A 19,873-nucleotide genomic window follows, 5' to 3' on the forward strand; every position below is an offset into this window, starting at 1 on the left:
TTCAGTTTCTTTTACAGTATTAGGATAGAAAAGTTTCTGTACTTGGAAGGAAAAGAGAGTAGTTTGCGCTTCCGCTCCTCTTCTCTATCGCAGGGCTTGTTGCTGTTTTTAGATGGGGGCGGGCGAAGAGCTGTGAATTTGTGGCTTTCAACAGCCTCTCCGCCGTGTAAAATGTAGTCCCGGTTGCCGGGCGGGCCTGAACGTGCGAATGCAAGAGTGCAGAGTCAGGAGCAGCCGAGGTACGTTGCCCCCACTAGCCTCCCCCTACCCAGTTGCGCGGGGAAGGGCCGCGGGCTGTGTGTGGTCTCCATCCTCACGTTAGAGCGGACACGAGTATAATAACCCTTTGCGATTCTCGGCCTCCGATCGTGGGAAGGGACGCGCTCCCGTGTAGAAAACAGCTGCGGGTCACACGCGAAGCAGTTCTCTCATCTTCATTTAAGGAGTGAAAACAAGGAGCAGCCCTCCCACCTCCATCCCCGGCAAAAGACAACGGGTGGGGGCGTCCAGAAGCGCGAGTTCACACGAGCAGCGGCGGCGGCCGAGGGAAACACGCGTGTTAACTCTCTTAGAGCCGCGGGGGGGGGGGGGAGCCGGAACGATGCGCACTGGCTTCGGTTGCCGTGTGGGGACGGACGGACTCCTTTTGAGGGCGTGCCAATGGAACGGAGGCGGAGAAGGGGGAAGGAGAAGCGTGTTGCACCGAGCCGAAGTGGGCGAGGATGGGCTGGAGAGGGCTTCCCGACCTTCTCCGGGCAGGTAGAGACGGCACTGGTGCTTTCGAGGGAAGGTTTCCTAACGGGGTGGAAATTGGAAGAGAAGCGGGTGGCCTCTCTGAGGCCTTCTTGCGCCTCTGCCTCCCAAAGGCCTGCACAGCTGGTGGTTGCAGCAGCCCTGGCTCCAAGCTCCCTGGGTGAATGGTGCCTCTGGGGCTGGCCAGGGGGGGCTTTCCAGGTCCCTGTGGGGCAGTGCGAGGAGGCGCCTCTCTTTGGGGCAGCTCAGAGACCAGGGGCAGCAGCTGCCCCAAGGAGAGGGGAGAAGAGAGGGGGCTGAGGGAAGTCCCCACAAGGGAAGGTGTTTGAAAAGGGTGAGGGGCTGCCGGCTCTGCAGGCAAGGGGTGACCTAACTGGGCTCCTGAGCCCCAAAGGGGTGCTGCAGAAAGAAGGTAGTTGCGTCAAGGGAGCCATGGACTCAAAAAGGTTGAAAAGCTCTACCTTGAAGCAAGACGCTGGGCTCTCTTGGGGGCCCCCCAAAAAATAAAAGGGAAAAAAGAAACTGGATGTACATTTCCAAAATATAACAACAACAACAACAACAACAACAACAACAACAACAACAACAATAATTTATTATTTATACCCCGGCAAGATAAGTTCAACAATTACTTTGATAAAATACATACAGTAGTACCTCGTGTTAAGTATTTAATTCATTCCGGAGGTCCGTTCTTAACCTGAAACTGTTCTTAACCTGAAGGATCACTTTAGCTAATGGGGCCTCCCGCTGCCGCCGCACGATTTCTGTTCTCATCCTGAAGCAAAGTTCTTAACCCAAGGCACTATTTCTGGGTTAGCGGAGTCTGTAACCTGAAGCGTATGTAACCCGAGGTACCACTGTATTTTGTTATGTGCAAATGGCTTTAGATACCTATTAGGTCTATAAATTACCACACAGCAGATATTCAACACAAAAAACAGTGACAATTTGTTGTTGACAAAGGACAGCTGGGCATATAAAGGGCCCCATTACCTTCAGTAGCTTAGGGCCGCATCAAACCTAAATCTGGCCCTGCTTAAGGGTCATCTAGTCCAACTGCCTGCAATGCAGGAATCTCAGCTAGATCACCCATGACAGATGGCCATCCAGCTTGCTTAAAAAGCTCCATTAAAAGGGAGTTCTCCAACTCCCAAGGGAGTCTGTTCCACTGTCAAACAGCTCTTACTGTCAGAAAGCTCTTCCTCATGTTTAGTCAGAATCTCCTTTCTTGTAATTTGAATCTATTGGCTCAGGTCTCCGGAGCAGGAGAAAACAAGCTTGCTCCATCCTCCATGTGAAAGCCCTTTAAATATTTGAAGATGGCTATCATATCTCTTGTCAGTCTCCTCTTATCCAGATTAAACATACCCAACTAACTAACCTTGGATTCTTGAGGAAGAATACGTAAAATATTCTTTTTTTGCCCATCACACAGATTCTTCTTCCAAGGATGAAGGGAAGGATGTTTTAAAAATAAAATAAATGTGTATTCAGAAGTCCTGTTCAATACACCTGCTTGTGTCTTTTATTGCTGACTGGCACAGAAAAGTTTGGCTAAACTATTCCCTATTATTTGGCATAACAATTACAGGACATTGAGAATCTATTTACAGGTTTTGGAGAGGAATGTAGAGAAGATCCTGACAGTGAGGCTTTTTTGATAGATCTGTGATGAGAATTGGTGTGTACGATCCACTGAATTTTTCAACATATTACTCATGCTGGTGAAATGACTCAAACGTTGACAGGCGCTTTATTTTCAGGTAGAAGATGCTTTCTGCAGGTTCCATTTGGTTCATCTTCACTTCAACCTTTATATCTTCTACTGCGTCACACGAAGTCAACATATGTCACACACCTGAATTCCGCATCAGCAGCTGAGAATTTTAAGGAGGCAAAACGTGCAATAGATGACTTGTATTCTACCGAGCAGAAATCTACTGTTTTGCAGCTACTAAATTCAGCATCCGAGAAAGAACTTAGTGCTGTGAAACTAATGCGAGGAAGGAAGTCCATGAACATAATAGAGTACAGGAACAAGCACGGGCCATTTCGGAATTTACAGTGCTTACTAGAAGTGCCTCTTTTTCAGTATAAAACAGTTGTTAAAGTCTGCAACTTTATTCTCAATCCCAATGCAAAAGAAGAAAGAAAAGAGAAAAAAATACAGAGTGTCACGTCTGCAATGAAATATATCAAACCTGATATAGAAAGAGAGCGGCTAGAGGTATCGTTTTCATTGGGTCCTATGAATATTGCCATTTCCCATATAGTAACATTAAGTCTTCAGTCATGCAACTTGGGAACAAGTCACTGAATCCCATTAAATCAAGCAGGGCTTACTTCTGAGTAAATATCAATGAAATTCAGCTGCGTGGCTTTTAATATTTTAGATGGTTAGGCAGAATTATGTGTAATGGTGGATTCAAAGACTTCCTCTGAAGGTACCAAAGGGCTTGAATTTTCTCAATGAGATTATATAAAAAAAACACTTTTCCAGCAAACCCACTGCATTTTAAAGCTTACTTAATAGCAATTGTCTTGTTATTTTGTAGGGAGGTGGGCACTGCTGTTCAAGAAACATGAGGCAGAAGTTCCCTCGGGTGGGCAGAACTTGGTGTACTGTTCTTTGGACAATGTACATTTTATAAGAAATGTCTTAAAACAAGTTCACCCACAGCCCAAGCGTGTGGCTATCTGTGCAGCAAGGTGAAGGAACGTATCTGCACATATTGCCTATGAGAGTAGGTCATTAATGCAATTCAGCCATTTCTCATGGCAAGAAGATTGTGCAGCCGGGCACTGCTTGTGGTGGTGCTTGGGGTTTATACAGTGCTTCATATTACAGTGGTACCTCTGGTTACGTACTTAATTCATTCCGGAGGTCCGTTCTTAACCTGAAACTGTTCTTAACCTGAAGCACCACTTTAGCTAATGGGGCCTCCCGCTGCTGCCGCGCCGCCGGAGCACGATTTCTGTTCTCATCCTGAAGCAAAGTTCTTAACCCGAGGTCCTATTTCTGGGTTAGCAGAGTCTGTAACCTGAAGTGTATGTAACCTGAAGCGTATGTAACCTGAGGTATCACTGTACTGCACACAAATAAGAAGGAGTCAAAGAAGTGGAGGTTTAGAATACAGTCGTACTTTGGAAGTCAAACGGAATCCGTTTTGGAAGTCCGTTCAACTTCTAAAACGTTCAAAAACCAAATCATGGCTTCTGATTGGCTGCAGGAAGCTCCTGCAGCCAATTAGAGCCGTGAAAGCCCCATTGGACGTTCAGGTTCCAAAAGAACATTCGCAAACCAGAACAATCACTTCCGAGTTTGTGGCGTTCGGGAGCCAAAATGTCCGAGTTCCAGGGCGTTCGACAACCAAGGTATGACTGTACTCTGTTCTTATTCTGAACCAGATTTTAACAAAGCTAGATGACATTGCCTGTAGCCTTCCCAAATTTCAGGTGCAGGTACCACTGTAGTAGCTATTTGTTCCATGAATAAGGATGCATAAGCCAACTACTCACTTCTATACTCTGCCACGTGTTTAACCTGCACGTGTGAAGAATTGCCCCTTAGCGTTTACAACAGGGGTCACCAACCTAAGGCCCACGAACCACCCTAGAACCAAGCTTTCCGCTCATGCGCTGTGCTAAACCAGCGCGGGGCAGGGACTTGCTTCTGCAGTGCTGGAAATCGTGTTTGCGCAGATGCCAAAAATCTTGGGCGCGCGATCCGCCCCCCAGAGGAATCTCTGCAGGACCGATCTGGCCCAGGCAAGATAAACCTTGCCGACCCCTGGTTTACAACCATCTTGGCGAGACTAATTGCCATTCTTCTTTTGTAAAACTCAGAACTGCATTTACAGTGTTATACCCTTCATTCTGGGGAGATTTTGCAAGCTGTGGCAAACAGGAGATGGGGGAATTATGTATTACAAAACATGATGTGGTTAATGCTGTAAGTGCCAACAAATCTTTTCTATGCTCCCTTTTAGACTGCCAATAGCATTGTATCCATTGTTTTTGGCACTCGCAAAATTGCATGGGCTCATGTTAATAGACACTTGGCCGTTCAGGACTGGCAACAGCAGGAGTGCACTATGTTTATGAAAGGTGCTTATATGCCAGCCGTCTATCTTGAAGAGGTAAGCCAAGTTTTGATTGTATGCAATTTTTCTAACAGCATATTTCTTTTGGGAGCAGCATGGTTCTGTTAGCTACATATAGACCCAGTTTGCAGAAACCACGAAGCCAAATCATGGTTTGGTACAAGTGTGTGAGAGCTCCGCAGAAGAGATTGTGGCCACTTGCTCCTCCTCCAGCCCTGCTGCTTTGAACTAAGCCATTGATTGGATTAGTGCGGAGGTCACTCATCTGGCAGCTGTGAAGGCTTCCAGTGGTACCCCAGACTCCTGAGCTTTTGATATTTTTTTGAAGTAGGTCTCTAGCCCCCCTAGAAAGTAAGTTATGGAGCAAAAAGTGCAGGTACCTTTAAAGCCTGTGAGCTGAGTGTAGCTACCTTGTATATTTTTCCTGGTATGATAAATGATCCCTGTTGCTATTAGGTAACAACAACAACTGTGTGCATGTGTGATCTCCATAATCGGAATCGGCAGGACTTCCCATGGTAAAAATAAGGTGGTTAGGTGTGGTTGTCTAATTTTGTGTTATGCCGTAACCCCCTCCATGGTACCCATTTTGTGACTGGTTCCCCCAGCACACTCCATGCTCAGTTGGAAGTGCCTATTTACTCATGAAAGATATTCTTCATCTAAGTTAATGATTCTAGCTCTATTCATGTTGCAAATTTGTTTTTTTTTTTAAAAAATGTGTAAAATTCCCCTCATTCAAAAAATAAATAAATAAAATGGATTTCAGAGAAATTCTTTCATATGTTGAACCAGCCTTACTTTGAAACCATTCCGGGATCCAGTAGGTTAAATAGAAAAATGTTAACTTGTTCTGCATCCTTGTAGAAACAAGCTTTAGCCACATCTCAAATTTGTTTGTATTCCATCCTGGCAGATGAATTTCTTAGAAGCCTTGACAGGTTAATCCTAAAGCATGGTTTTACTTCATGTTGAATCCATTCGTTTGAAAGAGAGTTAAGAGTCTCCCGTGGTACAAGGTTGTGCCACTAGTCTGTTTTTGGGCCAGTAGAGGAAAAAGCTGGTAGTCATACCTCAGCTCCCAAACGCCTTGGGAGTCGAAGGTTCTGGCTCCCGAATGATCAAAAACTGGGAGTGTTCCAGTTTTCGAACATTCTTTTGGAAGCCGAATGTCCGACAGGGCTTCTGCATCTTCCGATTGGCTGCAGGAGCTTCCTCCAGCCAATCAGAAGCCGCACTTTGGTTTCCAAACGTTTCGGAAGTCCAACGACTTCCGGAACGGATTCCATTCGACTTCCGAGGTACGACTGTACTTATGTTGTAAAATGTTTTTTTGCATGATACTCTGTACAGGAAAGGGAGCCGCTTTTGTACACTAGGATTGATGCTACTGCAGTCCATGTGCTTGAGCTAGTGTCAGCTCCCAGGGGACAAGTTGTTCCTTGTTTTTAAATCCCATTGCTGGAACTACTGTGTCTGATCTTTTTGTTAACTATCAAAGTATAGGTGCTTATAGGAATATGAACAAAAATAGCTCAATACATTTTGTGGGTTGAAGCCAAAAGGTCCAATTCCTCCCGCTTCCTTAATGGTGATACAATTTTTAATGAGTTTGCTGCCCTTTAAGGGATCCCCATAATCTACCACTTGAGACAAGCCGTCTCACCCTTCCTAATGATAATGTACAGAGCCAGCTAGCTGCAAGTCCCAAAACTTTCTAAAATGTACTTCATCCTACTGTATATAATTACTTGCTCTGGGTAACAAAAAAATAGTGTAAAACAGTTCTCATAGGACTGGAGATACTACGTTTATGGTGTATTGCTACTATTTATTCAGTGCTTGTTTATTTCAGATTTCTTCAGTAATATCCCGGCTTCCTGAAGCAGATTTTTATGTCTTGGAAAAAAGCGGACTTTCTGCTCTGAATGCAAATCTGTTTCCAGTAACGTTACATCTTCGTACAGTGGAAGCCATGCTCTATGCGTTGCTACAAAAAACATTTTCGCAGGATGGCCGGTACAAAGTATTAAGCATGGCCCGAAGTGCTGTAGGAAAGCACTTTGAGTTGATGGTTGGGGACTCGCGAACTAGTGGAATAGACCTTGTGAAACAGTTTCTCTTGGAATCTGTTACGCATGCTGAGCCCCGTGTGAACTTTTCAAGAGAGCAGGTAGTAAATTATCGAAACGTTTTGTCATCGAACAAACAGCGGAGAGACGAAGAGCTGTGCGATTCCTTGCTGCAGGCAATAGCTTTTTATGAGCTACTGATACTGAACAATACGACTTAGTTCTTACCTTATTCAGTTTTGTTAATTGCTGTCATGGATGATCTGTACAATAAGTTCCAACTGATTCACTGTATAGGGGGTGCTGGACAGCACGTGGAAGACTGTGATAGGAAAACAGCATTTAATTCCTGCTGACATAAAATTATATGTAGAATATAATTTTGTAGAATAAAATTATTAAATGTGTAGAAACACTTTGTGTCAGGATTGTTGATAGTAACATGGTGTTTTTTAGGTTAGGATTGGCTGAAAAAAAGTGGAAGAACATAAAACAGGATCATTTTAACCATGGTTAGTAACAGCCTCACAGAATGAATTAAGTGACTGGTGCATAAACCTGTGGTGAAGTGCCTAAAACTAGACATGGGGAACCTCTAAGCCCTCCAGCTGTTCATCAGTCACAACCAACACAGCTAGTGACCAGGAATGATGGGAGTTGTCCTAAAACACATGCAGGGGAGCAGGTTCCCCATCTGTAACCTAAACCTGGTTCTTGTTATATTTACATGAGACTTGCATCAAAGCCAGCGTTAGCTAATGTGGCGTGTTCTAGATATTGTTGGACTCTCAACTCCGATCAGCCCTGGTGAGCATGTGCAATGGTCAGGCATGATGGGAGTTAGCATTGAGTAATATCCAGAGGGCACGCAATTAGCTAACCCCGCCTTAGATGCAGGTCTAATGTGAATGTAACAGGGTTTACATTGAGATTACAGATGGGGTACCTGCTCCCCTTCCGACAATCATGGTATCATTAATAACATGTCTGTACGTAAACCAAATCAGATGTTTAGATTCATGCAATAGGCCCATTTCCTTTCAGAGCTGCTACTATCCTCATAGCTCCACATAGCAACTATGGAGGCTAAATCTAAATAAAAAGTTACCATCGCTAACAAGTCTTAGATCATCTACTGTTTGCCTCTGCTGTCCAAAGTAACAAAACAAAGATGCAGTATGCTAAATGCTTGGATTCTATGGAACATTTTGGATTCCTGGTGGAAGGTCTTAAATGCTTGTCAGCTGATATGCTTATATGGTGGGACAGTTTCCATATACAACAGGGTTGACCACTGTGAGAATGGAATAGTGGACTAGATGAGCATTTGGTTTGAGCAGACAGAGTTCTTAAAATTATTACCGTATTTTTCGTTCTATAGGACGCACCCAACCATAAGACACACCTTGTTTTAGAGGGGGAGAACAAGAAAAAAAAATTCTCTCCCTCTCTGCGCAGCGCCCCTTCAGCAAAGCGGCAGGAGAAACGGAGCCCCTTCCATTTCTCCTCCCGCTTCACTGAAGGGGCGCTGCGCAGCTCTCCCTCTCTGCGCAGCGCCCCTTCAGCGAGGTGGCAGGAGAAACGGAGCCCCTTCCATTTCTCCTCCTGCTTTGCTGAAGGGGCACTGCGCAGAGAGGGAAAGCTGCGCACCGACCCCTCTCGCTCTCCAGGCTTCAGCAAAAGCAACGCGAAGCCTCCGGAGCACAGCGGGAGCACTCCCACTGCGCTTCGGAGGCTTCACATTGCTATCGCTGAAGCCATGGAGCCTGCATTCACTCCATAAGACGCACACACATTTCCCCTTAATTTTTGGAGAGGGAAAAGTGCGTCTTACAGAGCGAAAAATACGGTACATTTTGCTGCTACTTCAAAAAGCTTTCCACAGCTCTTGATACAAGATCTTCTTATTGCTTCAAAGAGAACGGCACTAAGGATTTTAATGGTTTGGGGCTGCATTTTAGTATAAGCCATTCAGAGAACCTCAGTGATGGAGTGGCAAAGAGTTGTTATTAATATATACATATAGGCTATTTTTCCAACCTATCAACATGTAGGCAGCAGTCTTCAGCAATTTTCAAATGCTTTCCTAGTTCGGAAGTATGATTAATGGTTATAACTTGGGATAATGTCTACTCTTACATCCAAAAGTCACCCTGCAAGAAATAGGTTTCAAAGCCCATCCAGATATTTATTATTTCGCTGTAGGTAAAAAATTAAAAAATAACCCAGAAGAACTTCAAGTGTAGTGGTAGGAAAATATCAGATAGTATAAAAATAAAATGTACAGGGTTACAGATAAATACAGATAAATACGACTATACAACCCAGTAGAACTTTTAGTATAAATTTACAAAACACAGATTATTTCTCCCAAATGATTGAAGACCTTACTGTGTTGGTGAAGAAAACATTACTGGCTCATATGCACACACATAAAACCAAGCCCAAATACAGCCTTTGCAATGAAACAGCAAAAAAAGTTTACAGTTACCTCATTATCAGCTGGCTAATCTTTTCCCAAGTAGCACCATACTTATGTGGAAATTAGAATAGCACCTTATAAACACGGTATTATGCCTGAATATATGGGACAAAACCCACACCCTAAAAAGTCAGCCAATCCAGTAGTTGCAGCAATGGGCTTGATATGCTTCAGATTGTATTTGAATGCATCTGGTGTAGATTTCAACACAGTCACTTCACATTTGGAACGTGGAAAGTACCTTGGGCGATAGATATATACAAAATACAGTTTGTATTTTTAAATACTTAAAAGATTCACAATATAAGCAACACTCTGTACATATAAAATCATTAATGTATAATTCAAAGGTCCTACAGGTTTGTTTTATGGAAAGTCATTTGCCAGGCTGTTCAAAATTTCTCTTGGAAAATCAAAGTGAATTCCTTCAAGGTAGTGGAGAAATCTGTTGGAAAAGAAATGAAGAAAAATGGTCTGTCTTCTTGAAAGAAAGAAGGGAAAGAAAATGCAGCATGCTAAAATCGACATGAAATTTACATGACTCTTCCCCAGTTAGGATATTTAATACATTTTGTCTACATGAATATCAGTTTTGATGCACAGGTTCAGTGCAGTCCTACAAATGTCCTCTCAGAAGTCCCACTGAGTTTAATGTTAAGTGAGCATAGGATTGCAGTGTGTGTCTCCTGATAAGATATGAACATGATTGTGTTGCTAATAACATGAATGAAGATTACCTTCTTTTGGCTTTCCCCTGTTCTTTCTGTTTCTCCAACTTGCAGATGTTGCGGAGAATAGGCAGGTAGTCCACTACACTTGCTTGTCTGTTACAAAGATTTAAAGAAGGTCTACTGGAAAATACAGTTTCGATTATTTCCAACCTCTTCTGTGCATTATGGTAAATGCTGCAAAAGAAAAGCACATAGGTTTTTCCTCTGTCCCAGCTATAGTTTAACAAGAAGTAACAGACTAAATTTCAGCAAATGTGCGCAATGTACAATCGCTGTTACACTGTGCTGAACCAGCACCTCTTTAATTCCTGAATTTTTATGATCCAGTTCTAGTATTTTTGCCCTTATAGAACCCAGGATTTAGCCTCAAGCATCCCACTGAAGGCAAACATTTTTCAAATATACTACAATAAGTAGTTCTGATGTAGATCTCAAAGCTTGTATCATTCTTGGGAAGAGTAGATTGCAGCCCTTTTCAGTTTGAATCTGCTTGGGCATTGACCAATATTGCCTCTGGCACGTCTGAACAGACAAAAGCTGTTGTAGATGGCGGAGCAATACCTGCCTTTATTTTCTTGCTGGCTTCCCCCCATATGCACTTCAGTGAGCAAGCTGTGGGGGCTTTAGGAAATACTGCAGGTGATGGTTCTACCTACAGAGACCTAGTTTTTAAATATGGTGCACTTGAAACGCTTTTGGCTCTGCTTGCTGTTCCTGATCTCTTCTATAGCTCTTGGCTACCTGCACAATGTAACCTGGACTCTGTCAAACCTCTGCCGTAATAAGAACCCTGCGTCACCCATAGAAGTTATTAAACAATTTGATTGACATCCTATGCCCTTTTAAAATGTGGGGGTTTGGAGGGGAGGGTTATTGGGTTGTTGTTTTTATTTTGAGTATATATTTTGTGGTTTTATATTTCGAATTTTTTCTGTGAACAGCCCTGAGACCTCCAGGTATAGGGTGATATATAAATTCAATCAATCAATCAATAGTGTAAATTGTTTTGTGAGATTTGCCTGAAAAATAGTATATGCATTACTTAAATAAGTAATAGGTTCAATAGGTAGCATGTGTCCTGAAAAATAGTATATGCATTACTTAAATAAGTAATAGGTTCAATAGGTAGCATGTATCCCAAACGGCAGGCTTAAAAGAAAGCCAGCCATAGAACTTAAAAATGTTGGCCTGGGTGTGTGTGTGTGTCATCTTTTTACAGTACCTGTGTCAGCCCACAGTCAGGCAGCTGACTCGGGATACTCAGCCAAAGCTTACTGACATCTGCAATCAATAATGTTGTTGCCGTTTCAATTCCAGAACATTGTTTTAGCTGTTTATTTCTATGTTTTACCACCTCTTCCCAGTTCACAGGGGCTTGCTGCACACGGGCACGCAAAAGGCTCAAACTGTGGGGAGGTGTAACATAGCTGGCGGAGAAAAGATTCCATGTATTTTACTTGCAAGGTCCTTTTGCTGTTAAAATCTCTTCCTTCCCTACATTTCACACATGACTGGGCAGCCCCGTATTTAAAAGATGGTTCTGCTACCATCTTTGTTATAGCTAAACTGAGGCTGAAACCGGACCAAAAAACAAAACAAAACACCAACCTAAAAACCAGGCATCACTAAGACTCCAACTAAAGTTAGAGTATTAGTGAATATTTGTAATAATTAAACACTATAATTAGCCCACAACCAACATTCCATGGCTCTTCCAAAGCATACATGGAGCTACTGTGTAAGCAGTCTCCCTTGACTGCTTCAACTGCTTAGAAGTAACTCTGCAAATAAATATTCACAACATGAAAACACAAGGGGGAAGCCCTTGCTCTCCCTGGAACTTTATATACTGAAAAAAGCATCCTTTTTCCTGTTATTCAGCATACACCTGTGGTATTTTGACCTTACCTGGAATTAGCTATTGACTGACCAAAGTATAAATCGGCTCTGTCTTTTGAAACATTGAGTGCAAGTTCTTCCAATTCATCCTTCCCAGGAGTCCTGCTAGAGTTACTTTCCATAATTTTTGAAATCGTCTTAATGCACTTGTGAAAACTGAGTGCCTCCGCAGTTGCTTTCAGCTCAGCAGAGCTTTTGAAGTTCCACCAGTCATTAGGCTCCATGCTGAACTCATCCGACAGACCATTTTTTATCTTCCCTTTTGTCCAAATAAATTCCTCATATTTACATGATTGTTTTGATTCCTGACACCTCCTGTTGAAGCAATAATCTAAGAAAGACATGTTGTCCACAAATTCAGTTACTGAATTTAGGCACTGGTATGCTGGTGCAGAGCTCTTTGCTTTCGCTGGCGTTCCACTGTCCAGTGCTGCTGTGTTACCCATCGCAGGCTCCAGTCCACCCTTTTCTTCTTCCAAGCATGAACTAGGCATGCCAGATGGTAAAGTAATGAAACCAGAATAGTCTAAATCACTTTCAAATAAATCACTATCATCTAAGAAAGCTGTAACTCTTTGGCGCTTTGTCCGTTTAACCTTTTTCACAGGGCTTGTTTCCTCTAAGCAATCGCTCTCCAAAGACTTATTACTTGAAGCGTTTTCTGTAACTGTGTTACATGAAGGATTAGCCATTAGCATTGGTTCTGGAAGTATATTAACTGGTAAAGGTAAAATGAATTCAAGATTACTATAAATAAAGTCTATATTCTTCATCTGGAATTCTGTGAGCAGATCTGTCAGTCTACTCCAGTCTTCTTTTGTTGTGATTTCATGCTGTGAAAGATGGAATTAATGAATAAGTTTTAAAATTTTCCTTAACAGATTTGTAGCATATACAGTCACTCTAAAGCAGAGGTGTCCAACTTCCAAGAGACTGCGATCTACTCCCAACTATAAATAAACTGGCAGTGATCTACCCATTGGGTTGACCAGAATTGTTGAGCTTTATTGCAGAAGGAGAAGAGTTTGGATTTGATATCCCACCTTACACTCCCCTTCAGGAGTCTCAAAGCAGCTAACAATCTCCTTTCCCTTCCTCCCCCACAACAAACACTCTGTGAGGTGAGTGGGGCTGAGAGACTTCAAAGAAGTGTGACTAGCCCAAGGTCACCCAGCAGCTGCATGTGGAGGAGCGGAGACGCGAACCCGGTTCCCCAGATTACGTGATTACCGCTCTTAACCACTACACCACACTGGCTCTGTAGATCGGTTGGACAGGCCTGCTCTAAAGCATGAAAGCAATAAACAATAAACCAGATGAAACAGTATTTTCTAAAGCAGCCATTATGAGTGCAGAACTGTGCAACTTTGGTTTAAGTGAGTAAACAATGTTTGTGTGTGTGTGTGTGTGTGTGTGTGTGTGTGTGTGTTTAATTCCCTAGGAGTTCCCTCTCTAAAGTATTTTTCATGTGCCAACATGGTTGCTCATCCATTCTACTTGGATAGTGCTAATTTGACTTCCACCTACAAAAATGCATGAACCAAACATTTTTTTAAAAGATGCCACAATAAATTTTTTTTGTAATGGTATTCTGTTTCATTTATGTCATTAATCAGCAGCATGCCCTAGGGAAGTTCATTGTACCAAAATAAACGTACCTTAAGAAATTGGAACAAATCTTCGGAAGGCAAAAAGATGTTCTTAAGGCCAAGCAAGTTCTCAGTGCAGCCTGTGTCACATTTTGGAAGATTCACTGGAGGGCCAGGTTTACTGATCTTGGAGCTGGTTGCATCTTCAATGCAAATAATCTGTTCTTTGCCACTTACCTCTCTCTCTCCTCCTATAAACAAGAGTTTCAAATGGAATTCATAACAATGATAAGCTCTGACAGCAGTGTAGCAGTTCTGGTCCTTTTTTTAAAAAAAATATATTCTTGGTATAGATTTTTTGAAATTTGGATATTTTCTCTGCTGCCATTACTCATTTGATTGTTTACTTCTTTTAGTCTAGTTTCCCCTTGTTGCAGCTTCATTCTGTAATTTCCTCATCTGTTCTATGTTGCTTCTTCATCTATCCAATAAAAATCACACTAATTCTCTCTAATAACAAATTCTGGTGACTGAGTGCCAACAGGATTGGATCCTAAAGGGTGCCATATACTCAGGTGAAAGCAGATGTATGCAGAAGTTAAAAACGTTAAAAATAACCCAAAAAGCAGCCCGAGAATGCCATCAGCTGGAAAAAGAAACCAAAAAAAACCAAGGGGGAAGGACAATGAATTGGCCTGCTTTGTCTTCTTACATTTTAGTATCCTGGAGGAGGACATAAGCTAGCTGGAACAAGAGCTGTCTATTAGGGATCAAGGATACATTGCAACGTTTTCTTACCAGTTCTATTGTTCTTTCTAATAGACAAATAGAGTGGATTTTTAAAAAGCATTTTAACTGTTTACCAGGTAAACAACAACAAACACTTTTGACATGTGAACTACTTTGTTCACTACCCCAGCTGGGCAGACTTGCTGCACAGTACCATACCTTTTTCTTTTAAATAGCCACCGCCACTCCGAACCCAGAACTGTAAGTACAAAATACTTTGTCTGACGTCACAATTATTTGCAGTTAACAAAGCAGCAAGATCTCTTATATCCATTCTTAAGTTCTCAGCCAAACAGAGAACTTGGAGATAGCTGGCAACATTTATCTAAAACAAAACAGATTCAAAAATTAGTAATACAATTTGGAAAAGAAGCACAACAGCAGAATGTTACTTTACATGCTAAGAATCTGTACCTACTAACTAATGCTGTCTGCCATGAATGGGTAGTGTTTAAATACAACACATGTAAGCAAAATTTGAACCTTTATGGGAAGAGCTGTAGCTCACTGGTAGGGCATCTGCTTTGCATACAGAATGTCCCAGGTTCAGTCTCTAGCATCTCCAGGTACGACTGGAAAGCTGCTGCCAGCCAGTGCAGACAAAGCTAAGCTAGACAGCGCAATTATCTGACTCAGTATAAGGCAGCTTCCTATGTTCCTAACTGCAGTGTTAAATCCTATTTAACTACTAAAAAGTAGAGGGTTACAAGTCAACCGTGCTGTATGGTACATTATTTGTAAAGATTTGCTGTCACTGCAGAGCTGTCTTAAAGCCTCTTGCATGGGTGATGCTTTAACTAAGGCATAAATTTCACAAATCTATGAATTCAACTGCAGTTGCAATAATAGTTGGGTCCACGTTTTGTCATACTAAGAAATCGTAAACTGCTTGTTTTATATTCCAAAAGTGAAAGACTTACCATAGAAGGTATACTGAAGGTGATTTCTTCTAGGCAGCCATCAAATATTAAACTAAATGATGGATCTACACAAAAGATTCAGAAGTAAATCCTTTTAAAATTTGACCATTGAGAATTATTTTAATGTAATATTAGAATGTGAGCCCTGAACATATTATAGTTAACTTATATTACAACAGGAGAAGAGGAGAAAAAGATGCATTTGGGGGGGGGGAGAGAGAGACAGAAGCTAATCTTCAATGCTTCTACTCTCCAATAGCTCTTGAATAGGAAAAGAGCTCCCACTGCTGTTCTGCCAACATTTATACAAGTCCTAGAGGAAGAGTTCACTCTGTGTGAAAACAGGTGAAGAACTGCCCTACATTTTGTGTAGTATGGTGTAAGGTAAGGAAAAGGACCCCTGGACAGTTAAGACCAGTCAAAGGCGACTATGGGGTTGCGACGCTCATCTCGCTTTCAGGCGAAGGGAGCCGGTGTTTGTCTTCTGGCGCAACGGGACACCATGACGGAAACCAGAGCACACGGAAATGCCATTTACCTTCCCGCCACAGCGGTACCTATTTATCTACTTGCACTGGCGTGCTCTCGAACTGCTAGGTTGGCAGGAGCTGGGACAGAGCAACAGGAGCTCACCCCATCGCAGGGATTCGAACCGCCGACCTTCCGATCAGCAAGCCCAAGAGGGTCAGTGGTTTAGACGACAGCACCACCCGCGTAATATGGTGAACAACAAAGATAAAGGTGGAAACAGAAGTAGGGTGCTGACTTGTGGGGCGAGACTCAGAAAAGACAAAATGTGGGCACAACAAATGGGGTTGCAGAATGAATTAGATCCACTGTGCTGTTTCTAAGAGAGACCAGCCTACAAACAACCATAAAAGGAACAGCATGTTTGTTCCCTCAGCATAGGGTGCTGAAAAGTAAACAGTTACTTTGAGCAGAAAGCACCCATAGGAAAAAGGGTTAGGCATCCCCCCTGCATTGCCTGAGAAACCTTCTTGAATTAATTTTCCCAAGTGCTTGTGCCAAAACATCTTCAGACGACATAACTTTTGGTTTGATCTGTGGAGGTGCAGCCCCTGATGTTCCAGATGTGCCAGATATTGAAGGCCTTCGCTGCTGCGCAGTATCTGTCCTGTATTGTCTTCCAGACCTAGTAATCTTTTCTTGCGCCAGCTCTAACTTTCCTCTCCCATCTGCCATAACACTCTCATGAAAATCCAAGGCCAATCCCACGGTTAGAGATTGTTTTGAAAAGGAATTTTCCTATAGTCCAGTTGTTATTGTAGCAATGTCAAACCTCCTCTAGGGGGACACAGTAACAACCAAAACTTGCAACTTTTGAAAAAGAATTGTTTTTAATTTTTTGTATTTTTTTTGTGTGTTTACTTTTATTTATTTTTTGCTTTTCTTATTATGTGTTTTTGTATATCTGTTTTTGTAAAATCTTAATAAATATTTCTTTAAAAAAAAGAAAGAGAAACCTTCTTGAATTCAAGATTTCAAACTGTTTTCTCAAACTCCAAAAGAGAAATTTCACTGTTCTAATGTTCACTTATTCAAAGCATTAATAAGATACTTGGAATCATCATCATAATACTCACCATTGGTAGTAAGAATGACAGGTCTCTTGGTAGTGCTCATGAATGTTTTTATTGCATTTAGAAATCCAACATCTTCATCAAATATTACATCAACCTATGAGAAGTGGAAAGTGTTTATTCATATAATGTCCAACAGATTTCATATTTGCTTTTTCTGTTTTTCAAATGATTCCAGATCCGGTATGATGTTTGAGTACAAAAATAGGATTGAATTCAGACTAAGTTAACCAAATATAGTTCCCATTGAAATCGGTGAGACAAGTCATTACATTCCCATTGAAATCAATGGGACTTAACTAATTTATTCTGCATCCAATCCATATATTTTTTAAGTTTAAATATACAACATCAGAACTAGAATATGTGCAGTTCTAGATCAAATCAAGCAAATAAAATTCAGAATAACATAAATATTCTACCTATTCAACTTTCTTTTGCTACGGAGAATACGGGGAATACGGAGAAAGCAGTGAGACTGCTTTTCACATGTCACTTGAAACCCAGTGCACTAGAGATGGCATTTGTAAACCTTTATCAGTTATACAAATGTAAAAAAAAGAAAGGAAACTGCCAGAATTATGAATAAATAAATGGATAAATTTTAAAAGTACAAAAGTCGTCCAGCTTATTGACCATGTTTGGCAACACCATCCCTTGGAAGCCTTAAAAGAAGCTCCTGCAGGAGAGACACTGTGAGCAACAGAGGGATGTTTCTAGGACTCCGGTGAAACTGTGACGTTCCCTTCTTATTTTTGCTATTGGATCCTACATGCTGTTTAAGTAATCTTGTTACTAAAATATTTAAAACAACAATTCTTGTTTTTTGTATGTTTTGCTATGTTATTATGAACTTGTTACATTATTGTTTTGCTAAGTTATAATGAAATTGTTTTATAGTGTATGTTTAAAATGCATCCCTATCTCTTTGTTGTAAGCTGCTTTCGGCATGATCCTTTAGTGGAAAAGCAGCATACAAATAAAATGTATGAATGTTTACACGTCAAGCTAAACCATGGTCTAGTGTTTAGCATAAATGAGCTTAAGCTCCTCCCCAGCTCTCCAGCCTGCAGGGACACTCAGAAGCTTTTGCTTTTTATTTAACTATGGGTTGTCATTTTGTCTGGAGTGACAAACTATGTTTACATTAAGGATGGTTAATTTAATACAATCCAGCTTCAAACGATAAAAGATAGTTGATAGGCAGTACAGAATGTGGGAGCTGCCATATAAACTTGAGCACCGCTACAAAAACTGCGCTGGCAAAAAAAAAAAAATAAATAAAATTAAAAGAAAAATGTCTAAGTTTGTATGCAAAAGTGTGAGAGTGACTCATGCAATGGTAATTCTTCTTCCTCTTGTCCGCCGCCACCCCACCACCTCCGTTGCACCCCATGCTCCATCCAGCGTTTGCTCTGGAAGCTTGAAGGCCCCTCCAAAGTAGGTGTTGGGTATGGGGACTGCAGGGGTGGGAATGTGAAGTAGAAGAGAAGAAGAGTAGTTTGGATTTGATATCCCGCCGTTCACTCCCCTTCAGGAGTCTCAAAGCGGCTAACATTCTCCTTTCGCTTCCTCCCTCACAACAAACACTCTGTGAGGTGAGTGGGGCTGAGAGACTTCAAAGAAGTGTGACTGGCCCAAGGTCACCCAGCAGCTGCATGTGGAGGAGCGGAGACGCGAACCCGGTTCCCCAGATTACGAGACTACCGCTCTTAACCACTACACCATACTGGCTCTCATTGTGCAAATGGATTTAACCCATAGTAAGGCTGTATGGGACGCGGGTGGCGCTGTGATGTAAATCACTGAGCCTAGGACTTGCCGATTGGAAGGTCGGCGGTTCGAATCCCTGCGACGGGGTGAGTTCAGTCCCAGCTCCTGCCAACCTAGCAGTTCGAAAGCACATCAAAGTACAAGTAGATAAATAGGTACCGCTCCAGCGGGAAGGTAAACGGCATTTCTGTGCGCTGCTCTGGTTTCGCCAGAAGCGGCTTAGTCATGCTGGCCACATGACCCGGAAAAACTGTCTGTGGACAAACGTTGGCTCCCTCGGCCACTAAAGCGAGATGAGCACCGCAGCCCCAGATTCGTTTGTGACTGGACTTTACTGTCAGGGGTGCTTTACCTTTACTTTAAGGTTGTATTATGGGAGTTGGGGGAGATAGATACATCATAGCTGGCCAACTCTGGCCCTCTTTCCTTTATTCTGGATGGTGCTGAAACTTTTTCTTCAGAAAGCAAGACCTGCATTTATGTCTTACCTCTTCAAAGAGGATAAGAGAAGTTGCACTTTTTTTACTGGAATCCTCTTCTCCAGTTTCCTTTTTTAAAGATTGGATCTGCGCTTTTTCTTTAGGCAAGCGTTCTGTATATCCTGCATGAATAATATAGTAGGATCTGTATCAGTGGAAAAGAAAGGTCCAGCAATGCTGCCAAAAAAATCACTTAAGCATGTGTGATGTCTGCCACATATACATAAAAATATCTTCAGATTGCCTTTCCTCTCAGATCTGATTTTACAATGATTTGTAATATCTAAGCAGTACATTGAAAGTTTGCTCATGCTCTCTACATTTTTATTCTGTAACATTTGCAATCATTCCCCAAGCAGCAACCTTTTGATTTATCACTTGTCTGGTCTTAAATGCATAGCCACTAACACAGAATGCACCCATGGCTCTCATTGTTTCTCTGCTGGTACTGAAAGGATAGAAAGGAGGCAGGGAGCGCTGCATGTGACCTTCATTGTGCTGTTCTAACACAGGGCTAGACCATGGAAGCTATACACAGTGCTTCTAAATCCATTCTATCTGTTTGGAAGCGAAACTCCAAAATAAGGCAATTATTTCTACATACTCGAAGAACCACTGAGATACACTGAAGTATATTTGTTTGTAAAGGAGGGGAAAGTTTTTTTTTATAAAGAAACTT

General features: G+C 42.0%; 2 protein-coding genes and 2 long non-coding RNA genes across 6 annotated transcripts in view; 3 read left to right on the forward strand and 1 right to left on the reverse strand.

Moving 5' to 3' along the window:
• Positions 1-19,873, forward strand: part of LOC310755762 — a 1,619,227-nt gene that overhangs the window by 749,938 nt on the left and 849,416 nt on the right. The gene's annotated exons all lie outside the window — the stretch shown is intronic.
• Positions 194-7,344, forward strand: TEFM (transcription elongation factor, mitochondrial). 3 transcript variants are annotated; one of them, XM_083598903.1, is made up of 5 exons: positions 700-759; positions 2,348-2,437; positions 2,520-2,983; positions 4,746-4,895; positions 6,715-7,344. In XM_083598903.1, exons 2-5 carry the CDS (start codon positions 2,428-2,430, stop codon positions 7,150-7,152), a joined length of 1,062 nt encoding a protein of 353 aa, XP_083455029.1. In that variant the 5' UTR covers positions 700-759; positions 2,348-2,427; the 3' UTR covers positions 7,153-7,344. The 3 variants fall into 3 exon arrangements, with proteins under 3 accessions (XP_083455028.1, XP_083455027.1, XP_083455029.1); XM_083598902.1 differs by lacking the exons at positions 700-759; positions 2,348-2,437 and adding an exon at positions 194-239; XM_083598901.1 differs by lacking the exon at positions 2,348-2,437 and having other exon boundaries at positions 644-759.
• The window catches only part of ATAD5 (ATPase family AAA domain containing 5), a 30,477-nt gene continuing 19,700 nt past the window's right edge, over positions 9,097-19,873 (reverse strand). Inside the window, exons 16-23 of the mRNA XM_083598531.1 lie at positions 19,204-19,316; positions 16,946-17,039; positions 15,342-15,406; positions 14,581-14,746; positions 13,702-13,883; positions 12,053-12,876; positions 10,151-10,318; positions 9,097-9,858 (exon numbers count right to left, since the gene is read on the reverse strand). Of these exons, the coding sequence (XP_083454657.1) occupies positions 9,780-9,858; positions 10,151-10,318; positions 12,053-12,876; positions 13,702-13,883; positions 14,581-14,746; positions 15,342-15,406; positions 16,946-17,039; positions 19,204-19,316 (1,691 nt within the window). The 3' untranslated portion in view covers positions 9,097-9,779. The remainder of the gene's footprint in view (positions 9,859-10,150; positions 10,319-12,052; positions 12,877-13,701; positions 13,884-14,580; positions 14,747-15,341; positions 15,407-16,945; positions 17,040-19,203; positions 19,317-19,873) is intronic.
• LOC310755789 lies at positions 10,327-11,745 on the forward strand. Its single transcript, XR_014544548.1, has 2 exons — positions 10,327-11,217; positions 11,274-11,745. It is a non-coding gene; the product is annotated as an uncharacterized lncRNA (long non-coding RNA).

Source organism: Podarcis filfolensis, assembly GCF_964270895.1.
Source record: "Podarcis filfolensis genome assembly, chromosome: 2".
Lineage (NCBI taxonomy): Eukaryota > Metazoa > Chordata > Lepidosauria > Squamata > Lacertidae > Podarcis > Podarcis filfolensis.